Source organism: Juglans microcarpa x Juglans regia, chromosome 1D (assembly GCF_004785595.1).
Source record: "Juglans microcarpa x Juglans regia isolate MS1-56 chromosome 1D, Jm3101_v1.0, whole genome shotgun sequence".
Classification (NCBI taxonomy): Eukaryota; Viridiplantae; Streptophyta; class Magnoliopsida; order Fagales; family Juglandaceae; genus Juglans; species Juglans microcarpa x Juglans regia.
The window spans coordinates 48,062,848-48,084,094 of NC_054594.1; the positions used below are offsets into that span (position 1 = coordinate 48,062,848).

The 21,247-nt window shown below is 39.6% G+C and overlaps 4 protein-coding genes across 5 annotated transcripts; 1 reads left to right on the forward strand and 3 right to left on the reverse strand.

Moving 5' to 3' along the window:
* Positions 1-248: 248 nt before the first annotated feature.
* LOC121240174 (ribulose bisphosphate carboxylase/oxygenase activase, chloroplastic-like) lies at positions 249-3,836 on the reverse strand. Its single transcript, XM_041137935.1, has 7 exons — positions 3,369-3,836; positions 2,071-2,384; positions 1,857-1,962; positions 1,675-1,760; positions 1,099-1,571; positions 705-986; positions 249-486 (listed from the first exon to the last, which is right to left on the reverse strand). The coding sequence occupies exons 1-7, from the start codon at positions 3,411-3,413 to the stop codon at positions 371-373; spliced, it is 1,422 nt and encodes a 473-aa protein (XP_040993869.1). The 5' UTR covers positions 3,414-3,836; the 3' UTR covers positions 249-370.
* Positions 3,837-6,572: 2,736 nt separating this feature from the next.
* LOC121248775 (LOB domain-containing protein 33-like) lies at positions 6,573-7,480 on the forward strand. Its single transcript, XM_041147376.1, has 2 exons — positions 6,573-6,851; positions 6,958-7,480. Exons 1-2 carry the CDS (start codon positions 6,573-6,575, stop codon positions 7,342-7,344), a joined length of 666 nt encoding a protein of 221 aa, XP_041003310.1. The 3' UTR covers positions 7,345-7,480.
* Positions 7,481-8,423: 943 nt separating this feature from the next.
* On the reverse strand, positions 8,424-13,671 carry LOC121259439 (probable phosphoribosylformylglycinamidine synthase, chloroplastic/mitochondrial). 2 transcript variants are annotated; one of them, XM_041161398.1, is made up of 4 exons: positions 13,515-13,671; positions 13,235-13,286; positions 8,767-12,964; positions 8,424-8,646 (listed from the first exon to the last, which is right to left on the reverse strand). In XM_041161398.1, the coding sequence occupies exons 2-3, from the start codon at positions 13,274-13,276 to the stop codon at positions 8,771-8,773; spliced, it is 4,236 nt and encodes a 1,411-aa protein (XP_041017332.1). In that variant the 5' UTR covers positions 13,277-13,286; positions 13,515-13,671; the 3' UTR covers positions 8,424-8,646; positions 8,767-8,770. The 2 variants fall into 2 exon arrangements, with proteins under 2 accessions (XP_041017332.1, XP_041017980.1); XM_041162046.1 differs by having other exon boundaries at positions 13,567-13,609.
* Positions 13,672-17,889: 4,218 nt separating this feature from the next.
* Positions 17,890-20,370, reverse strand: LOC121247087 (AT-hook motif nuclear-localized protein 15-like). Its single transcript, XM_041145454.1, is given in 3 exon segments — positions 17,890-18,471; positions 18,474-18,599; positions 18,602-20,370. Coding segments are annotated over 3 exon segments (984 nt in total). The 5' UTR covers positions 19,095-20,370; the 3' UTR covers positions 17,890-18,106.
* Positions 20,371-21,247: the final 877 nt, after the last annotated feature.

Genomic DNA, 21,247 nt, shown 5'->3' on the forward strand with positions numbered 1-21,247 from the left:
ATTTGAAAAAGTTGTAATGATGAGTTGAGATGAATTTGATAACCAAACGCACCCTTAAGATTGTCCAAACAAAGGTAAAGTTGGTGAAAAAAAGAAAAGATAAAGCTGTGAAACAATACTTAGGCATAAAATTAGTAGGTCGAGTGTGTTGATCGGTGCCGGATATGCAATTGGGATTTGTGAATGTGTATAAAAAAAATACTTGATCATGGAAAAACAAGGAACAAAGAACCTAATAAGATTGGAAAATGTAAACAGTAGAACACAAAATTAGAGGATAACAATCCAATCTAACCGGGTAACAACATTTATTGTTTATCGAACACCGTTCTAAATTGTTTCTCCTTTCCACGCAATACCTACGAATGGCCTAGAATGTGTACAGACAGCTCCCATCATCACTCCTGGCAGTTGGGTCAAAGTTCTCTGCAGTTGGATCGGTACAACCTTCAGGGACAGGAATATTTACCTGTTGTGCTGCTTTACCTGCGCCAGAAAAAATACAAAAGCTTAGGAGAAATGTTGTTCAAACATTATGGTTTTTTTTTTTTTTTTCCATTCTAGAAGTAAGAACTGGGCCTGTGGGAGAGTTAAGGAAAAGTGGAAGATTTTGAGCTAGAAACCACAGCCTCATGCGTAAATATGTCGTGTTAAAAAGAAGGATTCAAACCTCCCATCAAGGCCTCTAGGATCAAGGAGCTAACCGTAGAAAGTTCCTCTATTAATAGAATCTTCATTGGCTTCTCCAAGAGCAGCCTCGCTCAAGTACTTGTCGGCAAGTTGGACCCTCTTCACATTCTCTTGCTCTTGGACAAGCATGTTCCCGTACTCCAGCAGCTTCTCGAGTGTCATCTGGGGCTGCTCGAAAGTTGGGGGTCCTTCCTTTGAGTTCACAAGTCTCTTCCCAATGCCGTCGACCCCAATACCAGAAATCCACTTTCTCACTTCATCATCATAAACTCTAGCCCTTAGGGCACCGAAGAAATCTGCAAAATCAGGCATAGAACAAAATCATATATGAATAACCAATATTGTGCTATTTTCAATCGAATCAGGCTGAAGGGAAAGAAAGAGATATGCTTTCTAGGTTGTAATTACCGATTGATTGGCCTGGGAAGGTGTCAACAAGCTTAACAATGTCATCACTAGCAACTTTGTCCAAACGGAAGATTCCCTTGCAGACACCAACCCGGTCATCCCTGGTAGGAGCCCAGTAGAACTTCTCCATACGACCATCACGGATGAGAGGAGCATACAAAGTCGAGAAGTCATTACCGGTGACGATGATGGGGACACGGGGATTCTCCTCCTTGTTGTACATACCGGGAAGCTGCACATTTGTTGGGTTATCAGCTATGTTCATGAGGGTGGCATTCACCATTTGGTTGTTGACAGTGTATTGAGTGGTTCCACCCATCCGTCCAGCTCCTGCATCCAGATCGTTGATGAAGAGGCAGCACATTTTCCCCTTCCTTATTATATCAGCTGCCTCACGGTATCTTTGCCTGATCAATTTTGCCGGCTCTCCTGCGTTCCCGCTTTCCAGTTCTCCAGCACTCATCATGATGGGGCTGGTCGGAATTTGAAATTTCATTGTTTGTAAATTAAGATCAAATGTGCAAGCAACAGAAGCACTTCCTGTGAAAATTGATTTTAAAAGAAAAATGGACTAACCTGATTCCCATCTTTGCAAAGACAAGCTCACACTGGAAAGATTTCCCCTGACCTTTACCTCCCCAAATACCCAGGATGAGAGGAATCTGTAATAAAGTTTAAAAGTTGGTTGTTCCACTTTTGTGGTAATTTACAGCCTATAAATAACGTAACTTAGAAATCCAACAGTTTTGAATATACACCTTGATGTTAGGCAGGGACATGAAGTTCTTGGTGATGTGAACAACAAGCTTGTCCATGAAGGCAGGTGCAATGTAAAAACCATCCATGTTGTTGTCCAGGTTGTACCTAAGTTAAGCATCATCACAAGTTCATGATAAAATGTTACAGGCAAAATAGACTTATAACCAATCACTCTCTGAATCAAGAGCTTGAATAATGATTAAGTTCTCTTACTGGCGAAGTCCAGTACTGATGTAGTCGTAAGAACTCATGACGGCATAGTGAGTTCCAGCTCCCGTGGGAGCCTGGAAGAGCGAGTCAACCATACCCTTTCCTCTGGTGATGTCTTGCTGGTCATCGGAAGAATCGAAAGCAAGGCCTCTCCATTTGTCCTTGTCGGTCTGCTTATCCTCCTCGATAGCCTCTGCGACGACCTTGAAGCTCCCAGTGGAAACCTTGGTGAATCTTGGGGTCAACTTCTTCAAACTGCTGCCTAAGAAGGCTGAGCTTGGAACTGAAGCTCCAACACCAGAGCTATTTAAGCTCAGCTACATCAACATAAACCATGCACGCAGCACTTCAATGGAAGGTGAAAAACTCAACTCTTTTCATACGTAATCCTTACCCAAACTATATATGTGTCCATTTTTTTATCTTTGAAATACGAAATTAATCCTGAAAATTCTCAAAAATGACAAAATAATGGAGTGTTGTATTATAAGTTTTTAGTAGTTTGAGAAGGTGATACTCAAAATATGATAGTTTGGGGTGATTGCAAATAGTTAGGTTGATGTTAAGATATAAAATAAATAACAAAAATTTATCTTTTTCTATCAGCTTAATTTTTTGGGATAAGTGGTGATTTAACATGATATCAGAGTAGAGGTCCTAAGTTCGAACCTTGACTCTACACTCTATCTCATTTAATTAAATATTCTACGGCCACCCATTGAGGGAGAGTCTGGCTTACACGTGAGGGGAGTGTTAAGATATAAAATAAATAATAAAAATCTACATCTTCCTTTCAGTTTAAACTTTTAGAACAAGTGTGTTTCACAGTTAAGAAGAATTTGTGTAATTTCCATTTCAGATAAGTCGGCTTGAGGGCTTCCAGTTGTGTTTGATTGCCATTGAAACATGCACAAAGATCTTTGCCTCGTTCTTTATCAAATGAAAACTAGGAAGAAAAATAAAGAAAAGCACCCTTCTTTTTCGCTTTTCTTTCCCAAAAGGCAGCATGCATACATGTAAGTACGCATAAACTGATTTGGCCTTACGCATACACAGATGGCCGGCATGTTTATTAGTACATACTCGCACAAATAACAAGACTAGATATCATGACAATGAAGCCAGATGTATGTGTGTATTTTTGAGAAACCATATATATGTATGTATAAATCTCGAAATGAATTCTAGCAATAACTGATCAGAAACCAAAACAAAAGTACCCTGTGCACGTATTGATAGAATTATATATAAATGTGAGTGAAACCTTCAAGGGCGGGAAAAAAAAAAAGACACCACCATACCGGTGCCCGGTTGACAGCTCCAATGGTGGAGACGGCTGCAGCCATGATCGTACGGCTGTGATCTGGTGAGGGGGAGTTGCAGAGAGTGAAGAGAGCCGGGAGTAGGCTGCAAGTTGATGCAGAGAGTTGGTGGTGGAGGAGATGATCAGTTGTGGGTAATGATGAGGACTTATAGCAGTTCCTTTGAGTGTACAGAAATTGATATCTTGAGGATTGGTTTTTGAACTCTTTAACGGCCACACAATCAAGATTGCCCTGGAGTACACGTGGCAAGCGTTAGGGTACTTGGAACATAAGTCTACCCTTCAAGCTTCTTTCTTCTCCACTTAAAATCTGGCTTCCTTCATTACCACAAGGATATAGAAACAGAGTGGTATTTTCGAAAGAAAAAATAAATGAATAAATAAAAGATATAGATTGGGTGAAGAATATGTTTGTGATTTTCACGATTCTGGTTTCAATTATTTAGCAAAATGTGAGGTGAGTTTCATGGTGAGAGGGCTATTTTGGGTCCCATTTAGACGACGACCCCCCGGCTTGGAAGCTACATAGCTTGGAAAATGAAAAGAAAATCTTAGCTCTTCAGGGATGGTGGTATAGATCCTGAATAAAACCATCTCGTGTGTTTTTACGAATGAGATGAGTTGAAATAAATTGAGATTAAAGTTAAAAGTTAAATTAAATATTTTTAAAATATATTTTTTAATATTATTTTTATTTTAAAATTTAAAAAAATTGAATTGTTTATTTTATTTTGTTTAAAAATTTAAAAAAATTATAATTATTAAATGAAATAAATTGAAAGGAATTGTGAAAATAAATAAAGCAGTTTCCATTATCTGTTTTATTAAAAATACATGCTTTGCTGGTAAGAAAATGAAAATAAATTTAGTTTGGAATTTGAAATTCTGGTCAATAACTTCTTTTTTTTCCCCCAAAAAAAAGGGTAGATAGTATGCTATTAAGATATAATAGGTTAATATATATAAATATGAAGGTATCGTTAGACAATCTCTTATATAAATTCGATTAATTATATGCATACATGTTATCCCTAATTCCATGTAGATACAAATTTAGTACAACTCATTCTGGCCCTTAACTCAGAATTTGCACAGCTTTTCTCTCTGAAAGTGAGGCCTTGAATCTCCGGCGGCGGGGCCGGGCCCAGCCCACGCTGAGTGCTTGGCTCTTAATCCTTATGGCTCTTGATGTTTTATCGGCAGGCCAATCAAAACCCACAAATTCGTCGGTGCATGTCTTGAAAAATAGTTCTTTCTTCTGGCTACGCAAACCTCCATATAATTTGGAACAAGTAAGAGGGAAACAACTATGACAGTGCAAGCAAGTCAAAATACACCGAAGAAAATTCTTAAAAAGTAAAAAAAAAAACCCTCTGCGTCTAACAGGAAAATGCACTAATGAAGTGCCGAGAAGATGAAACAAAGGGAGGTACACAATAGTACGTAGAAACTTCTGAAACTGCAATAGGGCAACACCACACAGCATGTTGGTTCAGATATGGCACGTTTATTATCATTGGATAATATTTTATTTGATGATTCTTTATTATCTAATGGTAATATACCACATCTTAGATAATGAAATGGAAGTGTGGTGTACCGTGTATAAGATTAATCGGTTTAAAATAGTAAAAAGAAACTCAAGTCCTAAGAGGATAAGAATCCATCTTGTATGGCTATATGAAATTTTAGTTGATGACAGCAAATTTTGGAAGCACGTAATAGCAAAGGGGTTGTAGTCCAAGCCATCACCTATTGGCCATCGAGTTTTTTCTGCTTAAACTATGGTATTTAGGTTCATGGGAATGCACAAACAAACAACATTAATGTTAGAGTCGGCAAACCTAAAATTCAAGATGGAACAAAGTGATAATTGATCCATGATAAAGAAAGGCACTTTCATCGTTAAACTCAAAAGCCGAAAAGCTCCCCTCCACCATCCCTCGAAAGTCTCTTGCTCATGCATATATTTCGGTCCAAAACAAAACACTTCACAGTTCCGAAATGACAGAAAGCGAAGCTCATATTACTGCAAATGGCATGTTGCCCCAACCATCTCTCTCTCTCTCTCTCAGACACACACAAACAGACACTAGCCCAACTCTGCTTTACATCTAGAGCCATGAAGCATGCAGAAAAATAGAAGTTCGTGCACTTAGAAATTGTTGTTGACAGGTACGTGAGCCTCTCTCTTGGACTCGAGAGCATTACAAGTAATGCTGTTGGAGGCATTTAGTTCTATTAGGAAGACAAGGAGGGGGTCCGTCCTTCACCACCGACCCAATGCATAAATTAAGTGGCCAACAGCCAAACCTGATCTAGTGTTACCATTAAAATATGCCAATAAAGAATAATTAACGCCAGCGAGGATTTAAATAATGCATAATTATGGAGAATTAGTAACATCAAGACAAATAGCCGCCATGCGTCAGTGCACACAATATCCAATCCCCATTCGCACATATAACATTTAGCTCATTGGAGTAGAGACCCTATTTTGAGCCGTGATTTACCAACCCTATCCTTCCTTTTGACTGAAAGCATGAAAATTATGCTACAATTTGTTCCCCCCCCCTCATGATTTCTACACGCAATTACTGCCACGTGGATTTGTGGCTGCTGTGGAGGCACATTGAAAGGACCCAATAATCAGAAACCGAATAAACCTTTCATGGAGTTAACAAGGCTATTGACAACTAAATGTTAGCTTGCTCATTTAAAAGCTTCGGTAAGATGAGTAAAATCCCCTTCATCTTTTCCTAATCATCCTTCTCTCAGCGATGACGAACTTTCATCATAGTTGCCAAAAGGGAGAAATAGCCATTGTATTTGCCTACAAAGAATGATTTCAATCATAACACTCGTTTCAAAAACTATTTTTTTCTTTCATAGCCCAACTTATGGTCATAATGATTAGGTATTCCATCACATAGTCTAGCCTTTAAGGGCACGAATGGTAAAGGTTACCCAATTTAAGAATGACGATGTAGGCCATCAAGGAGACCCAAAAGAAACATACTTTTAACCAAAAGTAAGAATGTCCTTTGGAGGCAACAAAACAAACTTCCAACTCTTGTAAATCATCGCTATAAAGAATAAATCTCGGCTACTCAAACAACCCAGTCCAATAGTTGGTACTACTGAAAATCCAACTGACAGGGGTAAGGAAAAGCTTAGGACAATGACAGGGATTGGCTCTTCATGTGGAGCGTGCAAGTTCCTCAGGAGAAAGTGCACCAGTGAATGTGTGTTTGCTCCTTACTTTTGTTATGACCAAGCTGCATCCCACTTTGCAGCAGTGCACAAGGTGTTTGGTGCAAGTAACGTTTCAAAGCTATTACTACACCTACCAGTACACAACCGAAGTGTCGCGGCAACCACCATTGCTTATGAGGCACTGGCTAGGGTGCGGGATCCCATTTATGGTTGCGTTGCCGATATCTTTGCACTCCAACAACAGGTTTCCTGGCTGCTACTTCAACTTCTCCCCCAAAACCTGCAAAATTCACACTGAAGCTTGAATAATTAACTAACCATAGCATACACTGTTTACCTGGCTTTTGCAGGTTGCCAACTTACAAGAGGAGATAGAGATCCTTGGGAACCAAATGGCTAATGTTGCAGTTCGTGCCAGCAGTTGTGGAAGCTCTCAAGCAAATACCAGCCCATATGATGGGTTACAATTCTCTTCGCAACATGATGACATGTATACACAATATTATCAAAACCAACAAGGTGGTCTACTTTCCTATACTGGAAATTCGACTGCCAACCATGCCTCCTTTGATAGCCAGATGGATATACAGCTCCCTCCTTTATATGGATGGGAAAACCAAAACTTATTTGATGACTCTGTTCCAACTATCTTAGAGAGCCTCATTGAGGAAATTAGCGAAGAGACTCCATGGTTGTACAAGAATATGAATGTCAAAACCTGCGCGGGTCCAATCTAAAAATACCACGAATAGCTTTCGTGTAAACAGAAGGCTTTGTGTTATATAAGGACTCCTTTCGGCTTCCTATGGTAACAGATTTTGTACTAGGCCTGATTTTGCAATTTAAGTATGCGTATGACCTGGTTTTTGAGTTCTAGGCATAGTTGATTCTAGTTTAAGCCATACATAAACATCCTTCTCTTCTCTATGCTCGACCTCATACCTTCACTTCACAATCAATAGTAGTTGTCTGGAAATTATACTACAAATACCTTATGTGGGTCGTGAGAGACATGCAGATCACAGGTACAATAATTTTAGAAAAAGTGCTTGCATTCATCCCCGGCATGAGTAATAAGAAACATTTAGGGCTCGTTTGTTTTCAGAGATGAGATGAAATGAGATTAAAGTTAAAAAGTTGAATAAAATATTATTAGAATATATTTTTTAATATTATTTTTATTTTGGGATTTAAAAAAGTTGAATTGTTTATTTTATTTTGTTTAGAGATTTGGAAAAGTTGTAATGATGAAATGAGATGAGATGAGATGAGATGTTTTCTAAAAACAAACGAGGCCTTAAATGAATAGAAACTGATTCAAGGCAGTGATTTAATCCCAGAAACAAGCCAAAGATCACAATAAACTTAATAAAACCCTACAATATTAACGGGAACCAAAGAGTACACGATTCGTAAGCAACAAAGACCAACAAACAATTAAAAACTGCATAACTAAATGAAACCAGCCACTTCAGGGGCTAAACAGAAAGATAACAGAATGCCAGACTAATAGTGGAAATACGCACACATACACCCATATTAAAGTTAGTACACATGCTTTAATGTATACATGTAAATCCAGAAAATCTTGCAACAAGTTAAATACACTGCCAATCATATTTTCGTCCATTCAAGGTCAGTACTCTGGCTCTTGCCTATTCTAATTATCAATTAAAAAATATATATTTTTTAATCCCTTCCAGATTGTCCGTATGAAATTAAAATAGGAAAAAGCTTGTCAATATATCATAATTAAAATTGACGCCATTGAAATTTCTCCACAGGTCACCTATATTGTATTTTGTTACAGAGAGAGAGAGAGAGAGAGAGAGAGAGAGAGAGAGAGAGAGAAAACTATAATTCAGAGAGACACCATGCAATGACGGTAACTTCAATGCCCATTTCTGCAAGACCTTGTGTAGTCCCAAACAAAAACTAAAAGAAATTTGGCATCTCCAACATTTCTAGAAATCCCAATAAGACAAGAATCTGAATCATCCTGGTGACCTTTAAAACTCCATGCCTGCTGCCATTGAACGCTGTTGTTGATTAACAACAGAGAAGCACACTATTAGTAAGCATTTAAAAAAGGAAGCTATCTTTAAAATTTCCTTTCTTCTGATAAGTGCTATCTTTGAAACTAACAGTAAAAAACTAACCATCTCAAGAGCACCACTCTCTAGCATTCTGGAACATCCGCAACCAAGGACTAGGGCCTTTCTTGTCCACATTCCATTTCTTTGGATACCAGGGAAACTGCCACATCAAGAAGCAACGTTCTGGATGAGGCATCATGGCAAGATGCCTTCCATCTGGAGAGCAAATAGCTGCAACCCCTAAAGGAGAGCCATTCAAATTGAAAGGGTAAGATTCTGTCACATTCCCATCATCATCACAATATCTAAGTGGAGCCAAGTCTGAGTGAAGCACATCATTCAATACGCCCTCATCAGGGAAAAATGCTCTTCCCTCACCATGAGCAGCCCATACACCCAAAGTACTACCTTCCATTCCTTTGAACATCATAGCAGGTGAGTCCTTTATTGACACACTTGTAAAGCGACATTCAAACCTTCCTGATTCGTTGTGAATAAACCTCGGCTGAGATGGATCCCCACCAGCACCAAGCACCCCGCCAACTTGGGGGCCTGGGACCCACCCCAACAAAGCCATGAGCTGACACCCATTGCAAACACCGAGACTGAAAGTATCTGGCCGCTTGTAGAACTCCTGAAATTGATTTAAAAGGGGTTGATTGAATCGTATTGAAGCAGACCAACCTTTTGCAGAATCAAGCACATCAGCATAGCTAAAACCTCCAACAAACACAATCCCACGGAACTCATGCAGTGAAATGGTTCCTTTAAGCAAGTCAGACATTGTAACATCCCAAGGTTCAAAACCAGCAGCATAGAATGCTGCAGACATTTCTCTGTCTCCATTGCTGCCTTCTTCTCGGATCACAGCTACTCTTGGTTTTGAAGTTGCATTCATATATTTCTCGCTTGTGAAGGTAGGAGTAAAGAGCAATTCCCATGAAGGTTCATGCCTAAATTTCAAACCTTCTTTCTCTAAATCTACACAAGTAGGCAATCTTTGGAGCTTTTCCAGATGAAAACTGGTATCCTCCCACATGTCCCTAAGCAGTGAAGTTTTCTCATTCAAATGAGTTACCCCATCAAACTTTAACTCTATCAAGGGATTTGCAGTAACTTGTCCAATGATCTCAGAAGAAACACCTAAACTGCTAAGCTTTCCTATTATAGTGTCCAAGCTGTTCTTGCTTACCTCAAGAATTAGACCAAGTTCTTCTGCGAAAAGTGTCTGCAAGAGGCTCTTCCCATTTGAAGTCAAGTCCAAAACAATGCCACAATTTCCAGCAAATGCCATCTCCAAGGCACAAACCAAAAGCCCCCCATCACTGATGTCATGACCGGCAGAGATTAATTCATCTCCGATAAGGTCCTGAATTCCTTCAAAAACCCTTTTGAAGTATTGAACATCCTCGAGATCAGGACATTCAATCCCAACTTGGTCAAAAACCTGAGCAAGAGCAGATCCACCTAAACGCCGCTTTCCCTTTGCCAAATCAATGTGTAGCAGAACGCCATCATCTCCAAGCTTCAAATCTGGGGTTACTGTCTTTGTTATGTCAGGACAAGTGGCATAGACACTGATTACAAGATTACCAGGAGCCTTCACAACTTCATCTGCAGCATGAGCGGCCATGGAAAGACTGTCCTTTCCTCCATCAATAGCAATACCAAGTTTAATCATAGCTTCTGAAAGGGCCATAGCAGCATCATACATGGCTGCTCCTTCCCCATCAAGCTTTGCAGCATACATCCAATTACCGCTCGCTTTAACATCAGAAAGAGAAGTGACCTTCGCCCAAACAAGATTTGTGAGTGCTTCCCCGACAGCCAACCTTGCCATAGCTTCTGGATCCAGCAGACCTTTAATTGGCTGCTCCCCAATGGCACATGCACCTCCAGTCAAATCAGTGTAAGTCTGAGCAATGACTGCAACATCAGAAAGAGTAATTTGCAAGGGACCGACAGTTTGCTGCTGCGCCACAAGACCAGTTACACATCTATCCACTTTTGTTGTCAAGAAACGTTTTGAACCAACTGATGGAAGTCTCAGTACCCTCTTCAAAGAATCCATTACCGTGACCCCAGGAGCAATATCAAGGGGCTCTCGCACATGAACCATCCGGAAAAACTCGAAGGACTTCTGAGGCATGTCACCAAGTACTTTCTCAAGCTCAAGATCCACAGCAGGAGGAGGGGGAGGGAGTCCACTCGAATGACATTTCTCAATAGCCAAGCTATCAACTAAAACAACACATCCCTTGCCATTTATTGCTCCAATAACAGCCATAGAAACCCTTTCTCTATCACAGATTGATTGTAACAGGTTGTGGCTTTCGGGCTTCACCAAGATCGCATCTTGCTCCTGATATTCTGCACCCCAAATCTCTAATATAGACATCGTGTGGTCACCAACTACAACTTTTCTGATATCAATCTCAGCACCTTTGGGGTATATAATTTCCTTCACTACATTACAGTTCCCACCAGCCCCCTGATCATGAATGCTGATAATTGGGTTATGCTCCCCCATTTCAATGCAGGCACGAACAACGCGATACAACTTCTGTGCCATCTCAGCATCTCCACGCTGCACAGCATTAAAATCAAGCTCTGCATCATTTTGGCCACTAACCATGCTTGATGCTGCTCCTCCACCCATTCCAATACGATACGCAGGCCCCCCAATCTTTACGACCAACATCCCAATGTCAGGCTCTCCTTTAACTATATGGGTGTGATCAATCTGCCCTATACCTCCACTAAACATTATTGGCTTCAACCATTCCCGTCTCTCCCCACTAGGGAGTCTCATTCCAAAAGTTCTAGTGTAGCCCTGAATTAAGGGTTCTCCAAATTTGTTCCCATAGTCTGATGCACCGTTACTAGCATCTATAAGGATTTGCAAAGGTGAAGCCAAGTTTGATGGGTATGTGAAGGACGGATCTTCCCATGGAGCATAAGACCCCTCCATGTTGAGATTCCCAACACAATAACCAGCTGTAGATGCAACCACAAAAGACCCCTTTCCTGTCGCATGAGTATCCCTGATGCGACCTCCTGCACCTGTCTCTGCACCAGGGTATGGTGCCACTGCACATGGAAAATTATGGGTCTCAGCTGTGAATAAAATATCAAGTTCACGTGCAGCTGTCTCTAATGGGCATGTTGAACCAGGATGAATGGGTCGCAATTGCTTCACATAGAACCCTTTGATAGCACTCGAGTTATCCTTAAACCCAATGACAGAATTATTTGGGTTAGCCAGCAAGGTGCTCTTCACGATCTGCATGAGAGTTCTACTCATGACCTGTCCATCAATAATCATCCTACCAGTAAAAAACCAGTGCCTGCTGTGCTCACTATTTGATTGTGCTATGTCAAATAATTCCACATTTGTTGGATTCCGCTTGATTTCCTCCCGAAAGAGCCGGGTGTAATACTTTAAATCTTGCTCATCAAACGCCAAGCCCATTTCCTGATTAATTTCTTCCAATGCTTTCCGGCCCTTCTCCATGATGGGTATATAGCGGACATCCTCTGGAACCACATTGGTCTCAAATGATGCAAGCTTCTGGATATAAACACACTCAGTCATCCGATCATGAACCATTGCAGCAAACTCATTAATCTGATGGTCTTGCAGGGCACCCTGGCTATGCAACAAGTATCTCCTTGACCGTTCCATGCGGGCCACCTCTGTCAATCCACATGCTCGACAAATCGATACAGCATTTGAAGACCAAGCTGTTGTAAAAGACAGCCGAGGCCCAACCTCAACTATAACTGTATTCAACCCCTCCTGCCTCTTCTTCTCAAGAAAGCTCTCTGTCCCCAAATTCTCGGGCTCATAAGTTTCCTGAAGAAGCCACTTGAGAACAGAAAGCTTTTCACTTGAAAGCCCAGAATCAAGCCCTATATTGAAGCACTGTTCAGTTCTCAAACCAACAATCTGATTTGAGACTTTGGATTGAACAGACTTCAAAAGTTCAGCGGTTGCACCTTCCTGAAGCAGCGGGATCCGATAAAAATGGATAACTTCCTTGGTATGCTTCTCGACCAAGCTTGATTGCTCATCTATGTTACTGCTTACAACCCCAGAAACAATAGCCTCGGGCTTTGCTTGAGCACGACACCTCAATGAAACACTTCCTCTGTTAGATATACCAAGTCTTCGACCTTGTCTATGCAGTGTACCCCATAACAAATGGCTTTTCTGGCTACGGAAATTTCTATGTAGAAAAACATTTAGCCTACTGGTACCCTGTAATAAAAACGAAGAAAACGCCAAAAAATCAGATTTGCTAGTTTAGGCCAGAACCCAGAGAAAGAATCGATATTTAAAATTATTAGAAGATACGGGCTTGCTTGATTGACTATAAGCCATGTCAGAAATGCACAAATATGGTATGACAAAATTCAACTTTTAGTACCCCCAACAAACTAGAATTCATTTTCCACTAAGAAATTCCCAATCTTCATTCATCATCCTATGATTCCTCGGCAACTGGACACAGGAATAATGACAACATACCCGCAAAAACTCGGCTGCTGTAATTTCCCGAGCACTGGCCATTACCTCGGACCTGAAAGGAAAACATTACAGGTAGAGGACTGTAAGCAAAATCATTGTGTTACTTTCCAAAGAAGAAATTCCCCGGAAAAAAACAACCGATAAAGCCCCCCGTTGAACCCAAAAAAATTTATAAATCAACCATTGCAGCATTTGATTATCGAGAAGAAGCTAAACTAAATTATCAGAAACGAATAAGAATACAATACAGAGAGAGAAAGAGAGAGACAGAGAGAGCTACCGGCAAGAGAGACGGTCGAACTAGGGTTTTAGTCTGAAATAAACCTTAGTACCTTGCTGCAGGGCGTAGCAGTGAGTCGGCTCTTCTTTTTTTCTTGACCCAGACCAAAAGCCTCGATGATACGAACTATATAAGGCTTTATTTTGACCTTTTTAGCCGTTTGCGTACTGCAAGTCTGCACGTGGACTTAAAAATCTTCTGCCAAGAGTGCCATATGATTCCATTTTTTAAATGAAAATTTTGGATTTCAAACCTCCACTCCTTTTATTCAAAAAAATATATATTACTTCATTGTCTTGGACTAAAAAAACTAAAAAAATAAAAGATTTTGATACTTATGATCACCACACATCACACTTATTTAATTTTTTTTAATTTTTTAATTTTATTCTTTTTAAACTAATTGAATTCTTATAATCATCATTCATACATCACACATTTATTAAAAGAAAAAAATTAAAAATTAAAAAATTATGTGCGGTATGTGAACTAGATGATGAGTAAAATTTTTCAAAAACAAAAACACACATTTGAAGTTTAGATTCATTGATTACGATTTCTTATAATTTTTTAATTTAAAACAGGCCATTAATGCGGAAAATACCAAAAAATCTTTGTCATGAAAGTATAGAGATTCTAGAGTAATTACCAACCATATCCGACCAAAATTTTGCAGGGGTTTGAACAACATTTTTAAGTCGTACTTTAAAATGACAAATGTTATTGGATTGTGTTTATAAGATTTGTATCTTTGTAATAATTTTATGACTTCGGACAACATCAAGCATATATATAATATCTTGCATACAAAGCCTTAAATGGATGTAGAATCGTGCAAGTAAGGTAAGTTGCTCACGTTTTGGGAACTGAATTGAACGGTTCTCTACCACATGATGTTTGTTTCCTTTCTTCTTTCTACCCATAATTCTTTATTTATTGTCCCGTGTTTTGCAAAATTAATCCACACAGAGTCTTTGTTTAAAGGAAGCTGCCACTCGAGATTACAGCGCCTGATTGAAAACTTTGCTTAATCCAATCTAATCTATCTCCGTGCGATTCAAATCCTAACCTTTATTGCAAGCTCACTGCATGCACATTTGAGCCATATTGCCCGCAAATGATTTACAAATTGAATGAGGAAGAAGAGAGAGAGAGAGGGTATAATGGTGGTCTTATAGTAATAATTAAGAACATGAACAAACATCAAATAATATTTACAATCGTGAAATGCACAAGTATGAAAAAGTAAGTAAATATAATATTCACATCATTTTAAAAAAAAAACTTAATATTTTAATAATAAAAATCACTCTTTCTTAAAAAGATTGAGTGCCTAGCTATGTTTTGAAACTACATGCATGAATATGACAGCTTCTTGAGAGTCCATTATGTCCAAAGAGATTTACTACAAATCAGTTACTGTTCACATCACACCTTATAGACGATGTAAATTTTTTTTTTATAGGATGTAGGAGTATTTAAGATATGGGGTGGTAAATAGTAACTGATAAAGAAAAAATTTTTACGTCGAAACAATTATCCCTTCCCAAAACACTATTTTGCTCACCAAAAAGAAAAAGGAGTTGAATAAAAAGTAATGCTGATCTTCAAAGTAAACAAAGCCAAGTAACCTTTTTCTTCGCTCCAAAAAAAGAAAAAGATATTCGGTTTCTTGTTAATTGTGGCTAGAGGGGATGTCCAGACATCTAACATGCCGACTTTCAAAAACCCAGCAAATAATGACCCATGAGATCGATCTCCTTTTGACCCCACAACCTGAAAGGATATATATAGAAGATTACTCGAGAAGGCGTATTTCACAGCCTTCGATTCATCTATTTCAAACTTATCCCTACCTACGTACGTACCTGCCCCTGGAATCACAAGGAACAACACTATCTCGACAAATTAATTATCCAGCATTAATGCAAACCTCCAGTACTTGACATGGATCGTATTTCAGCATGATCACCTGAAATGATGAGGAGGCTCGATCTAGAAGCTTATTGAGAATGCACTTAACTTTTTCTTTCTAGCTAATTAAGCTGAACATATATCCTCAATGTTATCGATCGAAAAAAACCAATCTAACTTGTTTATTAAGCATCAAAGAAAAAAAGAAACATGAATTGGTAGTGTGATGTGAGTGCATGCATACCGAAAAATCATGATTAATTTGCGAATATGATCAAGAGAGTCACAATAATTCTGGAGAAGGAAAATAAGGAGAACTCAGAGAATTAGGAAGCACGCATACACACACACACACACACACACACACACACATATATATATATATACACCACATTTCATCCGATCTAGTTGGCTATACAGGAAGGAGTTCATGCCAATTCCGGCCCATACTCTCAACATATTCATATATCACGTACACACGCAAATCCGTGTGTTAGATTTGTTAGATATAGGACTTTTCCATCCAAACAATACCATGCAGCACACAAGTATTTACTATTTATTATCTAAAACCTATAGATAATAACTACTTTTTGACAGTCGTGCATATTTTTTTCAACAACTTCCACCACCTTGATCATGGAAACTTGCCATTGACCAACTTCATCAACCACCTTTTACCAAATTAAAGAGGAGGTAGATGGGGATTTGTAGAAATTATTACAATAGTTAGCAATTTATACATACATTGAATAATGGGTAATGTAATGATATTGAATTTTAGAGAGTTCTTGAGCACGACTCAGAATCATTGAAAACGGTGGGATGCCATAATCATGTTCTGCATGGGAGGTAAGTCTGAAATATTTCACATAAATTTATCTTCTTTTCACAAAGTTCTTTTATTTTTTTTCCTGATACTTGCTTTGCCATCTAATTTTTATATCTGCATGGTTAGATAGAGAAATGAATATACTACTTAAAATTAAAATAAATAGCTGTCGTAGAAGGATAAATTTTTGTATTAATGACCTATATACATATTGCCATGCATGCCATCTAGCACTAGCTCTTCACCTCTAATTAATCAACATATATAACAATGTATAAGATGCATGTTAGCACACGGCCATGTATACCTTACCAGACCTCTGAGAATCACTGATTTTAATTGCTCTACTTCAAATTTCTATAATTTTTGGGTGTCCCGTATTGAAAGTTACCAAGAGTTTGTGAAAGCAAGAGTTGCCGGAAAAATTCCCCAAACTGCACCAAAAACTACTTGATCTGAGAACAACAATGAACCAAATCAAATATACTGCAATAATTTCGAATTTTGTTTAACAAACGATCTGATGTTCAATGAAAAGGAAAGTTTCCAGAGAAGTGAAATCATATCACCGTTGCGCCAAATCCCTCCTAACATGATCAACTACAAGAATGCTGTATGCATCTGTAATAAATACTTATATATTCAAAACAGAAACAACTTAATAGCCACACTCACAACCACACACTTAAAAAATTGGCATATGAATGTTGTCTAGAATCCTAGATCAATACTATTTATAATGTAGTTAAACATCAAAAGAAACCTTAGGTCAATTCCCTCATAACATGATCAACTACAATATTGCCATATACATCTGCAAAAATGGCTTAATATTTTAACAGAAACAACTTGATATGAGCCATACGCAATCACACGTTTAACAAATTGGCATATGAATGTTGTTTGGCATCCTAGATCAATACCATAATTATGAGGTTAAACATGAAAAGAAACCAAACTTTCAAGACCTTATTCCACCGTATATAGATTTTCCTTATCCACCAGGTTCTTCTATATATTCGCTGCACAAGTCCTTAATTACCTACAACATCAAGCACTAACTTAAGGTAATTGTGACATCTAGCGTAAGCATATATACCGACCGATTGAATCAAAGAAAGACTCCGTCATTGATAAATCTGCACAAAGACAGCTAGCTCTCTATCAAAGAGCCACTTGCTCTTTGCTTTATGTAGACAGACATGACCCTAGCACCCCTAGCAATAAGCCCTAAAAGGATGGCAAGTGTAAAGCGTCCAAAATAACTTGCACTCGGTCATACCGTCATGCGTGAAATCTCTAGAAAGCTCTCGGCCATATACTTTGCAACCCAATGTGATAACTTGATCTCTTTTCTATCTTGATCAGATAGTACTAGGCGCCTTTCGGCAGCATCACTGGTCCTTGAAATTAGATAATCGTGTACCGAAAAACATTGATAACTTGGTTGCATTTCAAATTAAAAATCGAAGACATTATAAATTTCATTTACCGACCTGCCTACCAGAAGAAATTTCATTTGTGAGACCTGCAACTAAGACTTCATTTCTTCATTAACCCTTTTACCTGCATCATAAAAAGTGAATTCTTCCAAAGCAACTTGGTTAGAGAACTAACCAATAAACACAATTTTTAACGTGCAGAAAAAAACCTAGCCAGAGATAGATATTCATTTTCCTTGTCCGAGCCTAAAGAGTGTCAGACTAGTACAAGCAGAACATATAAACAAGAAGTCCTACCTTCATTACTATGCTATGTCAACATATTGCACAAAAACGCAAAACCAAACTAACAAGAACCCTCTCTCTCTCTCTCTCTCTCTCTCTCTCTCTCTTTCTCATGACTCTCAGTAGGGAGGTGGACGCAGAGGACCCCAGAAAACATCCTGGGGGATCTGACCATTTGGCACTAAATTTGGAGGCAGATTGTACACGGGCATTGAAGCTGCTACAGCTGCTTCACCTAAGCCTGGACATACTGAATTTCCAGTAGTACCTGGATTCATCCCTGATTGTTGCTGCACTTGCATTCCCTCCCCAGCAGCCGGATCGTCTTCTAGTGGCAACCTCTCGTACGTTGCATTCGTAAACGTCGCTGCAATCACCATAACGGGTCCCGACGCTACCAGCGCCCCCACTACAGACCCGCCAACAACCTGACCCTGCCCGCCAGCTAAATACACAGTTAACCCCATAGCCCCCAGGGGCGATGGGCAGGCAAGAAGGCACCCGACAGAGACAATATCTCAAATCTTCCATTAAGCGAGATCATTCCGCCCGGTGCAGCGGCTTGCCTGAGAGTAACGTCGGTGACAATGCCACTACCACTGAGAACTGAGACCCTCGATGCCGCCTATTAGCAAACTTCGCAATGCACTCGGCAATATCGCTGCCACTGCTAATTTCCAACACATGGCTTCGGAGGGCATTTGGACTTTCTTTGGTAATCACTATTGGAGGCTTCGGCTTGTTCCTCGACCCTGGAGGTCGGCCTCGGGGTCGGCGGCCACTACTACCGGCCTCGATGTTTTCTTGGGCTCCAGTGTTGGGATCTTCGCCATCGTTCTCATTGTCTCGGCTATCTTCGTCTTCAGGATTTAGCTTCTGTGGACTTGTGTTGCTGGTGCTGCTATTGGTAGGAGTGGTATTTGTATTACTCGTGTAATTGTTGTGGGTGGCGATGTTTCTGTTCATGAATTCTTGCTCTCTTCTGGGTCCGAGCCGGTTCAATCCACCATTGTCATCGTCTGGGTTGCTCAGGTCAAGCGACAAGGCCGAGGACATGGGTCCCACCCCTCTCATCGTTACATTCCCATCCCACCATCGATTCGCCATGTTCTGTTCTTGGAAAAAGAACGGGTTCGCCTTCAGTAAATCAAACTCAGAAGGATGGCAAATCGATGAACCAAATAAACCCTCTTTGTTGCCCTTCTTCCTCTTCCTCTCTCTCTCTCTCTCTCTCTCTCTCTCGTGTCACTTTCTATATTTGCCTCGTTGAATTGAATTATAATAAAGTACGCCCGCCTAGCTTGGATACCCAGCAAACAGAGAGAATGGATAAAGAATACACCGTCTTCTTGCTCCTTTGCTCTTTGTTTGTTTTCTTTTTGTAGCCTTAGATCTTAGTAAAGGGCATCAAATCCAACAGATAAAATCCAAAACCTTATCCCCGTTATTTTCCTCACCAAACCCATCCGACCATCTTGCAGGAATCAGACACTACACGCATGGGTTTCTCTTATTTTGCATGAAAACCCTAACCAGTATAACTCCAAATTGCAAAAAATCAGATCCAGCTAAAAACAGTGAAGATGAATCTATATTGATAGCCCGCTTCACCCAAAGCCATGAACATCAAAGATCTAAACACCAATAATTCACACAAAATGGGAAAAACCTTTTCTGGTACTCCCTACCACCAGAAAGATCGAGGACGACATTTTCATGAAACCTAGATACGTGAAAGGGTAAGACACATAGTGTGGGCCTTTTCTTTTCTGAAACATAAAAAGGAGGGGGACTACGGTACTACCTGTGAGCTAGCAGATTAGTACGGAGCAGCAATGCTTTCAGGTGTCTTCTGGGGGCCTCCAGGTACTTCCAACTGCAGCAGGGCTTTAAGCTGCGTTCTGGTGGAGTAGGTGTACGTACGTTAAAGAACTTAGCTCTTCCTGGCTAACGATAATGATTCGTGTACTACTGCATCTCTATGTAGCGGTTTTGCAGAGTGCTGAGTTTTCCTGTCTCTAAGCGGTGTTGTTACGTTCAAAGTTTCGGCCTCGAAGTTGAGTGAGATATTATACTTCTGGCAGTACCCGCTTGCACTGGTTGATTTTTTACGACAACTTTAGAGTGTCTAGGTTTGATTACTGTGGGGAACGGTGCAGGGGATGAGATAAAAGAACAAAAGCAGCTTGAGGGTTTCCTAAGAGGTGGACTTCGCTGCACTTTGCAGGAAAGAGGAAGGGAGCCAGGGGTGCGCTGGTTTGGGTGTGGGGGTAACGTGCGCGTGGGCCATGCAGTAGTGGGAACAAGTCACTGTCTGGGAGTACCGACAAGGTATCTATTGCGGCCTAGGACCAGGTCTGCAACATTTATCACCGCCAAAAACCGAGCCACCTGCAGCCAGTCCAAGCCTCCCTACAATAACTCAGAGCCTTCGGCTTCACACTCCACACAGAACTGAGCCATCTGCTTCACGCACGCTCCGTCTACCTCGTTCTTCTGAATGACCTTTTCGAAGTTTTTGGTGTTACCAATGCCACTGGAACTGGGTGACCAGCTTGATGTGTCAAGGTCTGGACTTGGAAAATAACTTCTCTCTCCTATCCTAATTTCTTTCTTTCTTTCTTTCTTGCTTAAAGAAAATAAAAACTTTAATTTATTCAATCACTAATTATTTCGGTGGCAGTACATTAACAACAACACGCTACATCTCAAAACAAATAAAACAGCTGCCACCATCAAATAACTCAACATCTCAAAACAAACAAAAACACTCCTTACCATGGAGTGTCCCTTGCACCTAACTTTACTGAACATTCAGCAATTGATTTATTTCTCTATATATAGGTGTGTCTCTACATATTTAATCCTTCATATGGCCAAAAACTAATAGAAAACAATCAAACAAATAAATGACACTGCGTTTGACAGCCAATTAACAACTACCATGCAAAGAAAATCTCAACAGTAGCAACAAAGGAAAATTTGATACCTCCAAGAAACACGGCTTCAAAGCCCAAGGAAATCAACCAAAAAACCCAACATTAAGTGTATTAGTATTGGATTCATCATTTTTATCTTTAAAATTTGATAAAAAATATATGTTTTTCATAAATTCAAAACCTCCATATCTATAACCCCACATTAGATTCATCAAAATAATAATATAATATTATTTTTTTAATAGTAATATTTTTAATTTTTTTTCATATTTTACAATGCCCTAACTATATATTAATTAATAATTTAAGTTGATATTTAAA